Source organism: Poecilia mexicana, unplaced genomic scaffold (genome assembly GCF_051168715.1).
Source record: "Poecilia mexicana isolate PSO_F unplaced genomic scaffold, ASM5116871v1 scaffold_4, whole genome shotgun sequence".
Classification (NCBI taxonomy): Eukaryota; Metazoa; Chordata; class Actinopteri; order Cyprinodontiformes; family Poeciliidae; genus Poecilia; species Poecilia mexicana.
The window spans coordinates 18,809,124-18,829,371 of NW_028263373.1; the positions used below are offsets into that span (position 1 = coordinate 18,809,124).

General features: G+C 37.5%; 2 protein-coding genes and 1 long non-coding RNA gene across 3 annotated transcripts in view; 2 read left to right on the forward strand and 1 right to left on the reverse strand.

Annotated features, from left to right (window-relative positions):
- Positions 1-7,452, reverse strand: part of mast3b (microtubule associated serine/threonine kinase 3b) — a 41,805-nt gene extending 34,353 nt beyond the window's left edge. Inside the window, exons 1-2 of the mRNA XM_014980516.2 lie at positions 7,336-7,452; positions 1,457-1,583 (exon numbers count right to left, since the gene is read on the reverse strand). Coding sequence (XP_014836002.2) covers positions 1,457-1,503 — 47 coding nt within the window. The 5' untranslated portion in view covers positions 1,504-1,583; positions 7,336-7,452. The remainder of the gene's footprint in view (positions 1-1,456; positions 1,584-7,335) is intronic.
- LOC148159966 (uncharacterized) lies at positions 4,783-5,199 on the forward strand. The gene is made up of 2 exons (XR_015762684.1): positions 4,783-4,897; positions 4,988-5,199. It is a non-coding gene; the product is annotated as an uncharacterized LOC148159966 (long non-coding RNA).
- A 4,296-nt stretch (positions 7,453-11,748) lies between the features above and the next one.
- On the forward strand, positions 11,749-19,584 carry LOC106914016 (uncharacterized). Its single transcript, XM_014980513.2, has 5 exons — positions 11,749-12,117; positions 13,231-13,548; positions 14,736-14,888; positions 16,687-16,733; positions 16,830-19,584. Exons 1-5 carry the CDS (start codon positions 12,048-12,050, stop codon positions 16,995-16,997), a joined length of 756 nt encoding a protein of 251 aa, XP_014835999.2. The 5' UTR covers positions 11,749-12,047; the 3' UTR covers positions 16,998-19,584.
- Positions 19,585-20,248: the final 664 nt, after the last annotated feature.

Sequence of the window (20,248 nt, forward strand, 5' to 3'; positions counted from 1 at the left end):
GAGAAGATATTCAAACTTGGTTAGATTTCCATATTTAAATAATAAAACACATAACATTACAGAAAAAGAGTGAATAATAACATGGCGCACCCCAGCAGTTTATCTTGTGTTAGCTAAAACTATCTGATTGTACCCTCTAACAGCTGGCATCCAGGGTTTGCACTAATGGATGATGAGTCTTTTAAGACATTTTTGCTGGGTTGTTTTAAAATAGGAACATTTGTCCAATTCATCCAGAGTAAATGGACCATGTAAGGTCTTGACTTAAGTCTGGACCACTTCAATAACTTAATTTTGTTTTTTTCGCCATTCAGCAGGAGGCTTCAGGCTATGATGGCCTGATGAATAAAACCAACCTGTTATTAACAACTAAAATGTATTTCCATCTTCTTGGCAAGTTGTTGGAAGGGGACGGTTGGTATTTCTTTGGTCATGTGATCACAGTTCAACTTCCACCTAATCAGTGCTATGCCTATCACTGATCATATTATTTACACACACGAGTTAAATGCAGAAAATAATGACTAGAAATATTTTTCTTTGCCCAACCTTTAGCACCTTAACGTCTTTGCCTTCCACACCCACTTTTTTGTGCCACTGACATTGACTGTCATGCAGCGCTGAGTTGTGGGGAGTTTACCTGAAGCAAAGAAGCTGTGGAGAAGTCAGCGGGATGGTTGCTTTTATTTCAGATGTCAAAAGGGTATGAAATGTAATGCAATATTGAAATATAACTTATTGGCTATAACAGCAAAATCTACATTGGATATTGATTTTATCCCAAATTTTCACATTGTTGCATCCCTAATTAACATGTATTTGGTAACAAAAAAAGTTTTTTTATTTTACATAACCTTATGGAAATCTATCTGTCTGTCTGTCTGTCTGTCTGTCTGTCTGTCTGTCTGTCTGTCTGTCTGTCTGTCTGTCTGTCTGTCTGTCTATCTATCTATCTATCTATCTATCTATCTATCTATCTATCTATCTATCTATCTATCTATCTATCGTAGAAAAGAAATAGCGCCTCCTAGAGCCGCAGCATGTGAAGCTGGTGGACCACCTGTCTAGGAATATAGAAAGCTGTATATATTTTTTTCTTATAGTGTAAGACAGCTTCTTTGCAGAGCATACCACACACCTACACGTATATGTTATACTTTAAAAATTATAGATATAGATATATACATATATAGATATAGATTTAAACATACATACGTGAGTTATCACCTGCCTTTTGTATCTTTCAGTGCTTTGGAATATTCCTGTTTTTGTTAGTTTAGAGAAGAGTCACAACTCTGTTGTGACTCTTCTCTAAATGTCTGTTGACATTGAACACAACACGGACGTAAACGCTTTCATTTCCCTCTTGCAGCAACTTTTAAACACCGCAGTTTCACAGCCCTTAAGCGGCTGCACCACAAATATAAACATACTAATAATAAAAAGCGGAACTTACTCCAAAGTCAGAGAGGGGATCTTCAGTTTATCTCGCCTGGACTTCATGCTTGCCGAAGCAGGAGCTTCAGTTCTCACACAGCGCGGCACCGCTCCGGCTTCCAGCCTCTCATCGCCGTCGTGTCTCACTAAAAATACACAGGGTACCGTCTAACTGCAACTTCAGCGGATTCCGAAAAGAAGAAGAAAAATAAATAAGTAAAAAAACAAGACAGGATAGAGCGTAGTTATAAACGAGCGGAATGAGCATCTAATGCCTGATGTCCGTGAATGAGGCGCATCGCGGAGAGACTGCCACAGATATCGAGGGAGCGACGGGTCACCGCGAACCTCCATGTGACTGGTGGGAAGGGGGGCTGAGGGAGGGTGGGGGGAAATCAATTTCTCTGGTGGGTGACACTCAGCAGAGGCGAGGAAGAAGGTGGCGTTAATGTAGACCGCAAACATATTCTGAATGTTGTCATTTTAAAGAAACATCGTAAACAAATTCAGTTTAAATCAGTTTAAACATTTCTCCTGTTTTTGTTCATTATTTTTAACCAAACTATATCTGCGTTTTCTAAAAAAAAAAAAAAAAGCAATTAAAAGTTTCAACTCATTTGAAAATGACTGAATGAAAGTGGAGAGTCGTGGCGCTCTGTTGGCTATTCATGCAGAAACTGGGGAATACCTTCGCTGGAAAACGTGACAGATGCGCTCCTCGCTGCAGGCGTGCGCGTCCGTGTGCGAGCGCCTGTTATCTTACTGTGCGATGCGAGCCTTTGTTAAGTCTATGCGAGCTAGACATCGCAGGTTGCGCCTCTTCAGCCACCGCCTGCTTGAAAAGTAATTCCCATAACGCATGTGTAGGATGCGTTTTTGCAGATGCATGCTTAAAAGCACATTTATAAACTGCGGGTGGGAGTCTGCGTGATGTTTAATAAACGCACATTTATGTCCTCTGTAACATGCTGTGAGTATGCAGGAGACCGTGAGGAATATAATATATTCGCTGTGTTTACTCCCCCACTTACTTTTTTGGATGCGCCGACGGCACCTGTGCCCTCCTGGTTGCTATAGGAATGAGCTTGGCACAGGCACACAGCAAACAGTGACCGCATATCTGTCTTTTGCTTGCATGTACACTCACGCAGTCGCTCATCTACGACTTTCTAGGACCTCATTCGTTTTCTGAGTTTTTCTCTGATCACAAAGGAAGAGACGTTTATTCTACAGTGCAATCCGGCTGTGTATACACATTGTGGTCTACACACCTACAGATGCAGAGGTTGCTTTACGCAGCATGGCAGACATGGCGAAGCACGTGTTTGTTTCAACAAATTCCTTCCTGGTTTGGGCATCTGTCTTCTGTTCTAACTGAGTCCAAACACAGAAGAGGTGAAATTTAGCTTTACTATTATTCATAACTAACTAAAGACCTCTACGATTGTGGATACTCACAGAAGACCAGTCATTGTCAAAGGAACTTGTATGACGATGACCATTATTTGAAACTGTTAAACACAGCTTAATGATGCAATGAGCAACCCATGAGCAGTCCTCTCATCTTTTAAAGCGATCCCTCTGGAAGCTGAAAACATTATTTTCTAACTTTCTGCAGCTGCTGACTGTGCTGCAGTTTTAACACTGTCTCACAAAGTTGGTTTTAGCCATTTTAATTTCTGCCTTCCCCTACTGTTAAAATATTTGTTTGAAATCTCTCTGCTGAAATATAAGGATGTATTTTGCTGCCATTTGGAAGTTGCTGTGTCCTTTAACTACCACATGGTGGGGCTTCAGTCTTCCACTACACAAACGGATGGTAATATTGTCAAGCTTTTCAATATTCAGTTTAGGCTCATGTTTGTGACTATCAACCGGTGGGAAGGAGCAACAGATAAGATAGAGTAGGGATTGCAAGGGGCCCACCTGGGAGGGATTACATGCCTTCAGAGATTAAAATTTTTCTTAACATCTGAAAAGAACTGTAAATCAAAGCCCTCTACTTTTAAAGACAAATTATGATACCCCAGTAGCTTATATAGTAGGGTGCCCCATTGTTGACTCATGTTGCTAAAAACCTTACCAGACTGACTGATTTTAGTGACATAGTGAGTGTAAAATATTGAATAAAATGTTGTGCCACATGACTGGCTTTATTTTCACTCTTATATTTAACTTTATGACACACAAAACTACAAATGAATAGTCCTTATTGTCTCCAGGTGCATTCTGGGTAAAGCTTGTCACCCGGTCAGGACTCTGGAGAACGTATATACACAGTGAGGAGGCAATTGAGTCATTTGACTCTGGTGTTTTGTACCTGTGGCACATCTAAAAACTCCCAAAATGTTTTTTCTTTGTTAGTGTGTCATGTTGGTGACTGAACTTGGCACTTGGCAATAAATGCCAAACTAGCTAGAGCATTTCTAGGGATTACGTTAACGTGTTTTGAATTTGTGTTGTTTCATCATTAGTGACCAGTAGCCTGTTTCTGTTCTTCTCTTGGTTTGTTGTTCTTCATGTCAGATGGACTTCAAAATGACATAGTCGCTCTCTGTGGTGATTAAACTTGTTAGCTCCGCTGTTGCGGACATGTCCATGTTGTAAAGTTAAATAATCATGAGCTTTATTATTTGGGCCCGGTCATTAGACCCCGCCCCCCAACCGACGCCGTCTTGTTCCGCTACTGCGTCACATGTTTGCCTGAGGAGCGGAGGCAGCAGTATGGCATCTTGTCTGGAGAATATTATAATAAGGTAAGTTTAATGTTAAAATGATCATGTTTTTGACAATTTTTTATGGAGGCATTATTTTTCCGTTTACACAAGAGTATCGATTCATATACACAGTTCGCTTAACGTACATTTATTTGTTTGGATATCACGGTATATACGACTGTTTATTATCTTAACCAAACATCGAAACTGTCAGGTAAATCCGGAGGCCATTTGAGTTAGCATTATTTAGCTGCGGGGTCGTTTTCTTTAAGTTTTTGGCTGTAGACTGCAAAATGGGGGAGTGGCTGTGCTGGAGCATTGGTTTGATCTATGCCACAGGTGTCAAACTCCAGTCCTGGAGGACCACTGTGCTGCAACATTTAGATGTGCCGCTGCTGCACCACACCTGAATACAATAATTAGGTGATTAGCAGGACTCTGGAGAACATATCTACACAGTGAGGAGGCAATTGAGCCATTTGACTCTGGGGTTTTGTACCTGTGGCACATCTAAAAACTGCCAAAATGTTTTATCTTTGTTAGTGTGTCATGTTGGTGACTGAAGTCTGTTATGATGACTTCAACACATTTTTTAAGACAGGTTGGCACGACTTTTAATGCTGTCCAAAATTTTTCTATAAGCTGACTAATTTCTTTAGTAATTATTTCTGACTTTTTTATGCTTCATCTTGTAAACCAGGTGGGCAGAGTAATTTGAGTGAATATGATGGTGACACACACAGGTGAGTCTGGTTAGTTTTGCTCACACTACTTTTTAAAATATTTATTTATTATCCTAATGTTTCTGCTATATTTCTTGTTTTTTCTTCCAGACTGGAAGTCTTCCTCCTTCATGTTGGCAAAAACAAGAGCAGCACCAAAGACACTTCACCATCAGTGATCACAAGACCATCCATGGCCGCTTCCAATGAACTTTCAAAGCACACTTCACCTTCAGTGCAAAGTACCATGAATGTATGACCTTTGTTGTATATTGCTGTCAGTGCTGTTTGATGTTTTGAAATAAAGGTAAATTATATTCTGTGAGTGGTGCTGGTGTTTTTGTAGCATCTAATGTCTTAAAATGAATTTGGAGATTATTGATGGCCAGTAGTTTCTGGGGGAAAAAGGTTTTAATTGCTCTAGTGGCTTTTATTTGGTAGTAAATTGACAAAAAAAAGTGGGTAATGAGAGAAGGGGAAGACCGGGAAGCGAACCCATGACAGCCACATTGAAAACTAGAGCCTTCATATGTGGGCTGTACTTTACCCCTGCACCACTACAGCACATCCTGTCAGTAGTATTTCAAAACTCAGATTTCTGTTAATATATACTTTACACTGTTCTGTGTTACATTAACACGTTCATAGTGTTAACTTTTGACAATATACGCTAGTGTTGGGTAGATTAACACTGAAGTGTATTTGATTTCAACTACTGTGAGTGTTGATTCAACTCGATCACAAATAACACTTTCAAAAGTGTAACTTCTACACCATCCAGAGCGGACCAATATAGACACTTTCAAAGTGTTGAATTTAACTCTGTAGGAGCTGATGGAACACTTCCAAATTTGCTGTGTAGTGAAGTGAAAATAATGTTTTTGAAAATTTCTTAATGAAGAATGTTTCTACATTCAAACATTTTTTTTACATTCTTTGTAGAACCACACTTCAGTGCAATCAGCTTTGCAGTCTAATTTCTTCTGAAGATTTTACAAGGTTTTCTCCTAGGACTACTCTGTATTTATCTCCATCCATCTTTACATGAAGTCTGACCAGCTTCCCTGCAGTTGTCACAAAAGCAACCTACAGAATGATGCTGTCACCATTAGGGTTAAAGATCACAATATTGTATTAATGCTAATGTGCAACGTTAGGTTTCCTCCACACAGAACATTTTGCACAGAGGTTAGAACATTGAATTTTGACCTTATCTTACCAGAGCACCTTCTTTTATACCTTTTCTATATCAACAATGGAATTCAATATGAAACAAACTGCAAACAAAGTTTTCATGGCTTTCTTTCAGCAATGGCTTTCTTCTTGCCACTTGTCATCAATATTAAATTTATGAAGTCCACAACTAATAGAATAGGCGCCTGTTCAAAGCATTCTCCTACCTGAACTGTAGATCTGTGTTGCTCCTCCAGGGGCACTATATGCCTCTAGGCTGGTTCTCTAATAAATAAGCCAGTTTAGGCTTAGTTGGGATGCTATTTGTTAACCAAGCAATGCTTTAAACTTCTTAGCAGATTCAATTCAGCCATTTGATGACTTTTTTTTAGGGTCTCAGAGTGAAGATGGCTTACATTAGAAAATGATACATGTTAAAAACATATATGATGTTCCCAGTTTGTATGGTTCAAGCCCATAATAAAATCTAAATATAATATGTTGATTTCTATGGTGATAAAATATGAAAGAGTTCAAAGGGTATGCATAATTTCACAAGGCACTGTCTGTATGTGTGCTGTTTGGTGCTGAGCAGATGGAGAAGTGTTTTCATGAAGACAAATGACCATGTGGGTGAGATGAGAAGCTGAATCAAAGCAATTCATCAGGAGCAGCATATTCAAAATTCTTACAGTTATCTGCCCTCCAGTCTGTAAACGTTTTAATGATAAATGAACGTATACACACCGCATCTTTAACCATCAATAACACCATGTGAGTCTGCAGCAGCGTGCCCACCCAGTGTGTTGTCATTAAATCACGCTTCGTGCTGACTGCTGTGTGTCTGTGTTTGTGTGTGCCTCGGCGAGTTGCGGGTGGCGTACAGTGGTGGTGCAGACATCCCATTCCCCAACTGTTTTGTTAAAACAGCGTTTAACAACAGAGTTGGTATTCTCAGTTGCCATGGCAATAAGGGCTTTCCTGCTCTTCCCTTCCCATCAGTCTGTGTTCTTCCTCCCACCTCTGCTGTACAAGATAAAGCTCAGCTAAACGCTCAAAGAACGTCTCTCAGCAAATGGCAGCCGAGTCAGATTCTCAGCATTACATCACCCTTTGTTTGGTCTGTTCTGCCAAACCACTCATGTGAAAATAAACACTCAGTTGTTGTTTCACTGTGGTTTAAATGCACTGGATGACTGCACAAACATTTCAGCCATGTTGCTAAGCAGTGGAATTGTAAAAGTCTATGTCATGTATAGAAAAGACAGAAAGACTTTTGAACATACCTTTTCTCCGGACACTGAAAGTGGAGGTTTTAATATAACCAATGCATGTTTAACTACACGTGCAGAATCTCACCCACAGACATTTGAGACTCCTACAAGCGTACCAGAGGATTCACTGTGCAACAAAACCTGTGAAATGTGAGGGGCGAGGTTTGGTTTCAGTCAGCACTGCTGCACAGGAAGAGAAAAAAAAGCAGACTGTGGTGGAGAGATAAGTGACACGAACACACTTGAGGGACAATAAGATGTTTGACTGCTTTTGTAGAGGTAGAACAACCAAAGTGCATATCATGAGACACATCTAAATTGATACGGTTGCAATGCTTTATGCTGTCAAAAACAAATAAAACACTATGAAGAAGTGCGAAGCTTTGGGAATGAAACATTTACAATAAACTATGCAGCCACTACAATTAAACTCAATTAGTTGCACAAAAAAGCTGTTTTGTGTTTTCTAATAATACCCCTATAAACAGCAGTAGCGCACATAAGGATTTGAAGCATGCACATGGAAGTAATTTCAGTAACATGCAATGCAAAGCGTAACGTCATGGAGGAAGTGAATGGTTTTAAATGTGAAGGTTTCTGTTCAGTGTCAGAGAACGGAAAACAACACGAGGCGGCTGCTGCTGCAAATTGTTGTCATGGTTCAAATCAATCCACAAGATGGCGTAAGGATACAACTCTGAGAATTAAAAACACATATGCATCTAAATTTTGTCCTCAGGAAAAAAGGTTTATTTTTCAATATGTGCATCAAGGACTGAAAATGTTATGGCTCCACACTTCCAGCCCTGAATAAACATATAAAAGATGTATTTACAGGTTGGAGACTTTTGTGTTCATTAACCAACATAAGAACTACATAACTCTATTCAATGTGGTAATTTATCAGTTCTTTTAATTAAAGGGGCACACAGTGGAAAGCCTACAAACTTTATTTTTTAAGGGAAAATTGATTACCAAAATGTTTTATTTTGTTTTACCATTTAATGTTCCTCAAATTCTATAGTTTGCTGGACTTGTCCACCTTGACAATGGTCCTGGTGTGAAGAGATGAAAATGTGAACACAGGGAACGTAAAACAATTGCATTATTTAAAGTTTAAACAGTTTAGATCTTTGAATTGAACCAGTGTCTTGCAATGTAAGAGCATTTATGAACATTCTCTAAGACTTCTCCCATTGAATATCAGTGATTGTGATTCCTTAATTCCTTTCCCCCAGATTTGGATTTGCTAAAAGACATGTTTATAGGATTTATTGACATCAAACTCTGGTGGGTACAAGAGACAGATTTCAGATAAGGTGAAAGATCATTGTCCAGCTTCATAACCAAGCTTTGGGCAAGCTTTAGCTTCTTGGCAGGTAGATTTGTTTTACCCCAGAAAACTTTGTTAGGCAGAGGACTTGAGGGTTTTCATAATTACTGCAAGGTGCTGTGGTTCTGTTGCAGCAAATTAAACACAACTCAGCAATTTTCTACCACCAAGCTGTAGGTGGTATAAGTTATTTCCTTTGAAACAGGCGCTGTACACTAACCAACCCCAGTTTGGTCTCTGTTCCAAAGACATTGTTTCAGAAGGCTTGTGCTCGATTCAGATGTAGCTTTAATGATCTCCACAGCTCCCTCAGGCTGGGAACCTTTCCAAACAAACCATGCAAGCTTTTTTTTTTATTTTACCATTGTGTACTCCAACATATAAAAAAAAACTCTGACACACTACAGCAATTGTAGCTAAAGTAATTCCTTAAGTACCTGTTCCCTGTATATATTAGCAGAGTTATAAAGCAAAGGAGGCAATTCAGATACTTAAATTTGTTGTGTTGAAAAAAAGACACACTTAAAATCTTCAGCTCACTGGCCCTTGAGGACTGAGGTTGGATGCCCCATCACTTCAGATTCTGTAAGAGAGGTTTGCCTTCTACCCCTTCCCAGATTGATGGGGTGCAACATTTGGTTCCTCCTTGGGATTTTATTTACATTATTCTCTGCTAAATAGCATCCTAGCAACAGAATTAATTTTTTTCCCAGTCTCCTGCTGTTTCTAAACCCAGCTAAGAAAAATATGCACACATCAACACAAAATAACAGAAAATCTAGTGTGACTCGCAGCTGAATCATCATTTTCAATTTCCTCTTCCACACTGAGACGACCCCCAAAGTGGTGATTGTGAAACCACACATCCAACCAACAAAATCCCTCTCAGGCTGCTGAAAGTGTTTTATCTTCAAAGCCCCCCACTTCCTGTGTGGTGTTGCAAGTGTGATATGTGTGAATTACAGTATATGTTCTTTTTTTTTGTCAATCTCAGGCTTTTTTGCCCATACAATGAGCATAATTAATTTTAAAAGTGGTTGGATGTTGAGGAAGCTTTTATTCCACCATGACCACAAATATTTCAAAACAACATAATAAATGTAAACCAGGAAATAAAATGAGCAAAAACTCAAGATCGGTTTTCAAGATATGAAAACTCTGAGCATTATGTTTACAGTTTAGTGCAATGAGAGCAACCTTATTTTTGCATGTGTGGGTTTGTAATCAGATATGAAAGTCACTTTAGGTGGTAAAAACATCTGCAAAAGTAACCTTTTAAGCCCTTAAACAAACCACTGGGTTTGAACGTCACAGTTTTCACCAAGAAATACCCCAAATTAAAGTTTTTTCATTATAAGAAATACAGAAAAACATGTTTTTTTCTGCTTTAAGAGAAGAAAACGCTTTACAGTTCAGGAAAAAAAAAACTATAGCTTGACAAATGTGATTTGTACTTTCACTTAAGTTTATCATCACTTTTATTAGGCAGCTTCTATTTCAGACATTGGTTTCACAAAGGTTTCTAGAGGTTTCTAGCAGCTTAAATATATTGCTTAATCATTTTCATAGTGTTGACCAAGTAGCACAGGATCCTGGCAAGGGTTTGGGTGTGTTCAAGATAGGCAACATGTTAGGGTCTCACCCTGGAGATCCCCTAATCTACACTGACCAACCACTCTATTAGGTACACCTCGCTAGTAGAAGATCTTCAACCAGTCTGTAATTTTGTGCTCTTAATATTTAAACCTTCTTGTAATATTTTACTAGCTGTCCAGGTTTTCTGTAAAATGTGCTGTCCTGAAAGGTGCTTTTTCAATCATTAACTTCACCTCACCATGATGGCACATTAAGCAAGATAAACAAGGAAAGTGGACAAGTGGAGAACAAAATAAAGCAAAAGAATCTCCAGAAGGAATGTCTTATCTTCAAGATATCCAGGATTGACTTTATGGAATCTGAGGGAAACAGGTGTCAAAATACCATTTAACAGCTTGTAAACTGTGGTATTAATCAAAAATTTAAAAAAATGGTGTTGAGTTGACAGACTGCTAATTTCAAAACCCATCCATCCATTATCTTGCATGCTTATTCCTGGGGGGTGGGGGGTCGCCATCGGAGCTGGTGCCTATCTCAAGTGGTCAATGGGCGAGAAGTGGGGTACACCCTGGACAGGTTGCCAGGGCAACACTGAGACAGTCAAGACAAACAACCATGCATGGTGCATGCACACCTAAGGAGGATTTAGAGAGCATCATCACAGTCTTGTTTTTGGACTGTGGGGGAAAGCCGGAGTATCTGTAGAGAACCCACACATGCACAGGGAGAACAGGCAAAGTCCATACACAAAGACTCAAGGCCTGGTTTCAAACCCAGGACCTTCTTGCTGCAAGGCAACAATACTAGCAGCTGCATCACTCTGTAGCCCCATTTAAAGGTCCCTGAAGAATAATTTATATGTGGTTCTTTGCTAAGTTTTCTGATATTTAAAAATAGAACACTTATTAATCACCTGGGTTCATAAGTAATTGTATGTCTGAATGAGTCATAGGTCAGAGTTATTAAAAAGAGAAATTTGGAAATTCTGAGCAACTGAAACTGAGGGAAAAGGGAGACAAAGTCTGAATAATATACAGTGAAATTGCACTTCATAGGAATGCTGTAATTGAATATTAATCCATACCATTTTAACAGATTACTTATAAAATATGACTCCAGTGAAGTAAAACAGAAAGAAGCAATGGTAATTTTGAATTTGTTGTATGTAATAATTTGTGGTCAAAGTCAAAACTAATACTGTGACTCACAAAGAAAAGAAAACATCCAGGATTTTGCCCTCTTTTCAATTTAGACATTTTTAAGATCATTTTCCACCTGACTTGTTTTGATTTTGGGTAGGTTCAACTCTAGTTATCTTCTGAATGAAAGACTAGATTTGCATTTCAAAATCTACATCAAGCTTTGTTTTGTCAAGTTATGAACAGGTTTCTAATTAAAGGACAATTGAAAAATGACCATATAAAAAGAAACCAGGTTTTTTATGTGTCAGTTTTAAGTGGTTCTCTTCTGAAACCTGACAGAAATATTTGCTCCTCCTGAATTCACATCATGCGCGTGACATCCTGCTCCACACAGTCTACACCACATGTCCATGAAGCTCTTTGAAGTCTTCGAAACAGGAGGCGCTTCTGATGCTGTAGGCTGATATACGTCGGTGTTTGTGCAAGTTCCTGCCTACTGCTTCCTCCTTGTAGAGGAGAAAAAAAAAAAATCTACTACTACTTGACGAGAAAAGCTGAGGTTGGACGTTAACAACGACAGTCAAAGTATCTGTAGGAGCAAAAATCGGACAGGCCATCACGGCAGGCCTGCAAGCAGAACGCGTTTTTTAATCATGGTTGAAAACGGCTTCACAAAGCCTCTTGGGTTAGTTTTAATCGTCACAGCTCACATGGTTTTCTATGGTAAGATGTTTTATTCATAACTATTGCTGGTTGACTTTTGGTTTTATAAGTTTTTAGGATTTTTCTCTAAAGATTAACAACTTAATTTACGTATTTGATATTTTGCCCCTGTTCATGTATTTAACATTGTGTGTGAAGGAGGGATTTGTTGACATTTTAACATTTTTGCTCTCTGTTAATTCAACATGGTGAGTCTTTAAGTGCAACAGATATATTCCTCATTGTAGTTCTTGAGGGAAGTGTTCACAATTTGGTTGTGGCGTCTACTGCGGTTTTTCACCTCTGAAAATAGACTTAAAAGTGGGACAATGTGAATGTCACATACCTGAAATGCTATACTGGATAATTTTGGGGGGGAATAATTACATTACTGTGTTCAGTCATAAATATTTCCACACTCAGGCATTGTTAGCGAATCCAGTTGACATGAATACAAGTCAAACACCAATACGAGCCACTCTAAAGGAATCCTACAAGATATTTAATTATGCCTTGAGTTTACATGTAAATTGGCACTATGTAAATGAGCTAAACTGATATGAATTAATTATTTTTTCTTGATTTTTAAAGCCAACTAAATTTGTGGCTCATGCTTCAAAACCATTTTTTATGCAATATATGTTTGTTGTTTTTCATCTATCTTTAATTCCCCATGTCAAATATTTCTGACGAAAACAAAAGGCGACCAATTAAAGCTAGCATACCATCAGTTTTTTTTTGTTTGTTTTTGTTTTAAAATGTAATATAGAAATTAATTTAGACAAATATGAAGAACGTCTTCAGCTTCTTCCTTCAGCTCTTGTAGAGTTTTAACCACCGTGTTAGAGTCTTGGTGTAATTTTGACTTATTTTGTCTTACTTGCCTTCATAGATAATGGATATATATTTCTAACTATGAGATTAATTTGATTATTGGATCCCATCATTGTCAACAAAATTTGTAAATATGAATTATTCAAAGAAGAATAAAACACAGTAACTATTTACAATAAAAAGGCCACCATTTTGAATCCATACCAAAGTATAAGTAATTATTCTAACACTTCTTACATTGTTTTGCTATATATGTATTCATAGTACTTCATAAATGTCTGTTGTAATTACTGTTTACAGACCCCAGCCATGCAGATGTCATTGGGATCGTCGGCCAAAACATCTCGCTTCACTTCAAATTTAACAAAACCATCACAGATAAGAGTCACATTGTTGTCTACAAATGTCCAGAAAAGGAAATAAAAATCTCTGAATATCCATATTACAAAGATGAATTTAAGATTTACCCTGAAGATTCTTCCATACGTTTTCACATCACCAATCTGAGCCTAAACCACAGTGAAACTTACTGGGCCATTTTGGTCATAGATTTAATTACAACGCTTAGCAAAAATAAAGTGAAGCTGATTGTTCAAGAGGACAACCTAACCACCACAGGTAAGATCCCACTTCTTCTTACACTTACACTAAAAGGTACTACTGTACATAAGTCATTATCATTAACAACTATTTCATACAAGTGGATGCAGTTCAATGTTTAATATCATTAGAATATCACTAGTCTGTAAGTTTAGTTTTTCATTTCACCCTTTCCACTCCATATTTATTTCCCCTGTGTTACTTCAATAATATGCTGACTCAAACCTCCGACCAATGGGTGCACAATTAATCTGTGTATGACTGGTGCATAACGTTGGTAATTATGGCTCGTTTTCACATGTTAGCTGTTCCTGACGAAAACTAATTTTTATTAAGTCTTTAACTGTCATAATAAAATCTCACACTGCCATATTAAGCAAAATCCAACCTTTCATCTGAGTAAATACATTAATTGACAAAAACTATATGGAGAAATAATAGTTTATCTTGTATGTTCTTTTAAGGGAATTATTATGTAAAATCAACTATTTTGAGATTTACATCATAATATACAACATAATATGTATGTATGTAACCTTTATTTATTTGGGTAATAAGCCTCATTGAGATTAAAAAGACCTGGCCCAGACTCTCAGCAACACACAAACATTTACAAATCAAAACGACTTATATCAAAACCCAATAAAAATGCAATATCGATAATAAAGGAAGAAAAATGGCAAAAAACCAAACACAGTCATAAAAGTAAAATTAGGATTGCAATATAACTAAACTCAACAGCTTTCTGATTACCTGGGGAATAAATATGGTGTGACACAAAGGTCAATTTCCTTTAGCCACTCTTCAAAAAGCATTTTTGTCCAATAAATATGTAAAGTTTGCCAGACATCACTCAGACTTTTGAAATAACAAGTCAGTTTCAAGCTAAACTGGAATTCAAACAAAGATTACCAGTTAAAACCTAGTGGTAAACCTTTACATGAAAGGATAATTTAGTCAAACCAACTAATTTGGATAAGGGGAACAGATCTTAAAGCTAACAGGCTTAGGACTAATGAAACAGAACATTTAGCATTATTAGTCTGCATGTCAAATGTTGTCACAAAGCAACGTTTCAATTCGGATCCAGGGCGTCTTTTCTAGAATCATTACTTGGTGTTTTCTGTTAAAAATAGCCCGATAACGAAAAACTTCTCTTTCATAGTAGATGAGTAAATATTTTCATATTCTTTTAACTCCCACAGTTCCTCCAGAGACGAGCACCTTCACCAAAACATCTAGCAATGGAAGTTCCAGTTTCTTTTCCTCTCAGATTGTCACAGTTATTGTGGTTTCTCCATTTCTTCTGCTAGCTGCATTGCTTCCATTCTTGGTCATCTGTCTTCCAAAAACAAAAGGTAAGTTGAAAAAAACTTTGCTTTATTTGCTTAATTAATCAATTTGCTAAATATGATTTATTTTTCCAAATTTCTAAAAAGATGAGTTATTTTGTTGTCCAGAATTGGGGATAGGTTGTTTTTAATAAAATATGCAGCATCTGGATCCCAGTTTATATCTCAAAGTTTGACTTGGTATGATGACTGCTTCTTAGTCACTGCGTTCCACGTCTGGTGTATAGACCTCTGCTGATTACTGGAATGTGTATATACATGACTTTTTTTTTCAACCAAACACACATACGAGACGGCAATGTTTATTTGGTGGAAAAAAATGTGCAATTGTGTGGTTAGATGCTGAAAATGCAAACCAGATTGCAGTTTCACATCCTTTTAATGCATGCGATGATTCATACTTTTCAAAGAGGAATTCTGCCTCGATGCATGCAAATTTAATGGTAGCTACTATCGCAGAGAGAGTGGTGGAAATAAAAAAAATAAAAGAAAACACCAGAACCTTGAGTGTGCTGTCATTTCAGAGGCAAACCCTTTTGGCCTACTTTGAATCTGTGCAGTTTTGAGTCTCTTGACCTCAGAAGCCACTGATGAAGATTGTTTCTCCTCCGTGCTCACAAATGAAAGAGTTTTGCTGACTATGCACTCCTTTATCACAGCAAGCTGGTTCAACTTTTGCTCAGGGCCATGGATTTTGTTTTTGTGTTTTTTTAATTTTACTAAGAATGAAGTGTCCTTCTGATTTCTCATTAATGTGCTGTGTTTGTGCATAAAAACTCAGGAAATTTAGTTTAGCCACTTTTGCTTTTGTTAGTTCTTATTAAAAATATAAAACATTCATTTTTATGTCTTTTATAAACTGAAAAGCCTCCAGCCTCGGTCCATTTCTTTTGATGCTCCCCCAAATTTTGGACTGGACTTGACAAGCCTGCAGTTCTCTGCTGTCTCACCTTCTCCTACCACTTTTTTCTTCCACTCAACTTCCCATTAATATGTTTGATTACAGCATTCTGTGAACTGCCAGATTACATTAATGAACTTAAAGTCTTATTTTCCTTGTGGCTGGTGACATGATTGTCTGCAGGCTTCTCTCTGGTAGTCAGTAATGATATGACTATTTCAAAAACATCTAAACATGAACATTTCTAAAAAATTGTTGTGCAATTTTCACATTTTCTGAGACTGTAAGATTTAAGTCATTATCAGCAATTCAATCACGAAGATACAGTCGTGTTAACAAACCAACTAGTTTATGCTAATAGCGACGTGTGATTTTACAGCACACTGCAAAGTAAACACTTCACATGCTGTTATGATCATGTCCTTCTGAAAATGGGTTACTCATAAAGATTATCTTCATTTTCAAAAATAACTAAACTTACCTAAAGAAATCAGTTATATTTACAATTAATTAGCACCAACTGGAAGGATGAGAATGTTTACACAGTAGACAAATGGAATATAGCTTATTCTCTCCAATGACTTATAACTTCAATGCCATTTTTAACCTTATTGTTGGAGTAAAACACAAAAAATAAAGGGTGCATTTTAACCCTTAGAAGACCCAGCCCTGCTACAATAAGGCTCCTGCACCCCCGTAACAAAATCAGTTTGTCGTCAGCCTATTAGTTTTGTTCTGCCAGCTGAAAACCAGTTAAACGACAAAAATGTGTTCAATTATCCTACTGAACCCATTCAGTAATCTAAGCTAAACTTTTTATATAGACAGTCAAGAGAAAAATATTGTTCTTATTACATGGAACATTTTAGAATATGACATTTCCTTGTTGTGCTCATAATGCAGACCAAACACAAGAAGGACCACAGAGATCCTCAACTCCTACAACACAGGTACACATATTTTTTAAACCTTTCAGAGCACACGGGTCAAAGTAAATGTTTCACATTTCCCCTAATCGGTAAGTTAATATCTGACTGTGTTTGCAGGAAACAGTTGAAGTGTCAGTTAGCACGACTGACCAGTCACTGGTCTACAGCGTCCTGGACTTCCCAAAGAGACCCTCATCAGCTGTGGAGTTGGGCTCCAATGAGACAGAGTACGCCACAGTCAGCTACCTCCCAGAAAAGAAGCTGAGGCCCAACGCCAATAAATGAACGGGTGTAAATCTTCAGATCCTTTCCAGTTTCTGTAAAAGACTTTGATACCCCAGAATCTAATAATATATTTCTTGTATGTATGATTAATTGTGCTTTGACTGTATTTACACATTTTGCAATATTAGTCAGGGGAACCAGTTTTTGTATGAAAGACATCACTGTGTGTGTGGGGTGATCAGCACACAAATGTCAGGAGTTACTGTGACAAACCACAAATATCAACTTCACCCAACTATTTCCTCGAACCAAATAGTTTTATTTCTAGTGAAACTGGCAAAATTTGATCTTTACTTTATTGCTGTCAGAGATTAGCTCAACTAGAAATATGCTTGAAATAATGTTAATGCATCAAAATGGTGTTCTTTATATGACTGATTAAATGTCGCCCACTCAATGCAGAAACAGACACATTTGCTGGGAGCCGGAGCACAGAGTAAAAAAATAAAAATAAACACATTTATAAAATTAGCTGTTATTGCAGAAACATAACCTTGAAAAGATTAGAAACCTTGAAATTATAAACATTGAGAAAAATCCATTTCAAATCTTTGTTCAATAGGAGGTTGGGATCCCAATTTAAGAAATTAATAGCACAACTGTTGACACAACAATACTTTATACAACATCCCCCTTTTACCAATAGCATTTAGTATTCTCCTATATAAATTCACAAAGTAAAAACATGCAGGGATAGGGACCTTTGACCTTTTACATCTGCACAGTTTGTCTCTAAATAATATTGTTGAGTCGTCTCTTCAGTTCACTGGACAGGCTTTCAGTGAAATTTAAGACTGAAAAAGCCCTGGAAGAAGGTTGATTAACAATTGTCTGTTTAACAATTTCTGTCGTGATTAAGTCATATATGTTTTCGAAAATGTTTCCAGTAAAAGAACTGGTTCAGCATTCTGGCAGAGTCCACCAGATATTTATTGATAGCTTCTTGTACAGGAGTCCGGTGTGTTGGAGCAGGGATGCATTCAAATGTTGCAAGACAGTAGCACTAGCAGACTGGAGTTTATGACTTGTATTGTCTTTAGCGTTGGCAATTATTACTAAGTGTTTATAACGTCTTGCACTCTTGCTACATGTTCCAAGCTTCTGGAGGAAAAACAAACACACAGCATCCCACATCATCCATGGTGCTTCTCCTTGTATTCATTGGCAGTAAGCGCTCGGCTTGGAGTGGCTCAATCTTGGTATCATCTGACAGAGTTCCCCTTAAAGTTTCTGCTGCGTTAGGCAAAAACATGTTTGTGTTTTCTGACGTCACTTGTAGATATAGGATTAAAACGTAGATAACATCTTGTGGGTATCTGGGCCATGTCTTTGCTACAGCTCTGAATCAGTGCAGCTCTGAAATAAGAGCTTTACTTCTATGGGCATGTTCTCTTGTTGTTTGCATAAGCGTCACCAAGAGCTGGGCTTCTTGGTCGTGTCATATGCATACCTGAAAAATAAGAAGACATGGAGGAGAGATTAAATTTTCTAAAAAAATCTATTTGAGTTTATTTTTGGATATATTTTGGGATATACAATAATGTAATAATAATATTTCTTAGCATGGGATCCTTACTATCTTTAATAAATGTGTAAGATTAGATTTTATAAATTTTCAGCATAGGGTCACATTTCTGAGAAAATGTGGTTGTTTCTGGTTGTTTGCACATTTTTAACTGGTGCGCCAATGTGTGTGAAGGTCACTGCAGTAGATACTTGTTCATAGTTTTTTCTTTGATCCAGAAAACATCAGACCTAACAATGCAAAACAATACCTATTAATGGTTGGCAACAGATTATTAGTTGTTTAACGGGTAAAGACAAAAAGGTGGAGTCAGGCCCCAGAGATTGTTTTAAATTCAAGCGTATCAGGCCATACAGCAATGCAGATATCTGGCCCTCCTAAAACATACTGAATCTCTATATAAAACTATAAATACTTTTGATTTTAAGACATCGTTAAGGATTTGTCAACATCCGATCTAAAAGTCAGTAATTAAATCCCTTTTTCATCAGTGGTGTCTACAGCGTTTTTTCACCGTTTTACTCACCACCTCAAGAGGGTTTTTGGGTGAAATGAAACCATTTTAAGAACACAATCCAAGTGTACAGAATCACAGATCAGCCTTGTCAGGTTTAAAAGTGTGAGTTTCCACTGCTCCTCTGCATCTAAAGGAGTTTGTATGTATGCAGTCACAATCTGACACTATCTAACTGTCATTTTCCCCTAGGACGGTCTTGAAAGTTCTCTGATCCCTGGTGCTAATTTGCTTATCTCATTTTTGTGAAACGCTTCGTCATATAGTAACTGCTGTTGTGGATATGTAACAATACTCGTGCGTTAGTGGAAAACAAGTAAGTTGACCATGAATCCAGGATATTGGTTATTTTTTAGAAGGGGAAGTGTGTGGTCACAAAAACTGCAAATAATGCATTTGTTTTTTTTCTTCTTGTTCATGGGAGATTTTTTGTTTTTCTCTTACGGCTACAGTAAACTCAAATAGGACAGTGAGAATGTATTCCTAGTTTTGTAAAGCTCAGTTTTTCAAACTGCTTTTAATAAAGCTGCTGTTTCCGATAATCTGAACCTAAGAGTCTAATTGTGTGTATTTTTTGAAAACCGAATCTTGGCATTTGCAGTTGTGTTGTCACGTTTTCAACCTGATTTGCTTTTCTGCGAAAAGCCCTCATGCTGCTGCAAACATGGCTCCGGGTGCAGATGCTTTTTCAGTTGTCAATCATCTGAAACTTTCAGTGTCAGTCAGACAGGCTGAAGTCAGACCTGAAAATGTGTCTATTACTATGCAGTAATAGTAACATCATGAAGCTATAAGTGAAAAACACCTCAATGTTTTTTTTTTTTTATATCAATGAGAAGAAAAAGTATTTTCCAGTCTGCTTGTAAAAGTTTTAGGTACATTTTTACTGTGTTTTAGTCAGTATCTCTGCTGTACTTTAGCATCTAACTCTTGGTGGGGGAGGTAGAAGAAAGTGGACTTGTTAGGCTAAACTTCTGCTTTGAGCTCCGTATCATGTATTGAACTTTTTAACATTTCCTTTAAGCAGTTTTCAAAACTGGTTTTTGAGTACTCAGGAAACTGGATTGCTTTAAAGCAGCAGCATTAATTTCAGAAGTGGACTCCTGACACAGTCCCTGCACACTTATTAACATGTGCATATTAGATGTGCAAAAACATGTTGCAGACTTTTTTGCTACAGGAAAAGTAGGTTTATTTTTACTTTCTGATGGA

Coding starts and splice junctions, on each gene's coding strand:
- LOC106914016 (XM_014980513.2), top strand. CDS start 12,048: ATGGTTGAAAACGGCTTCACAAAGCCTCTTGGGTTAGTTTTAATCGTC. Junction 12,118..13,230: donor AGCTCACATGGTTTTCTATG/GTAAGATGTTTT, acceptor TACTGTTTACAG/ACCCCAGCCATGCAGATGTC. Junction 14,889..16,686: donor CTGTCTTCCAAAAACAAAAG/GTAAGTTGAAAA, acceptor CTCATAATGCAG/ACCAAACACAAGAAGGACCA.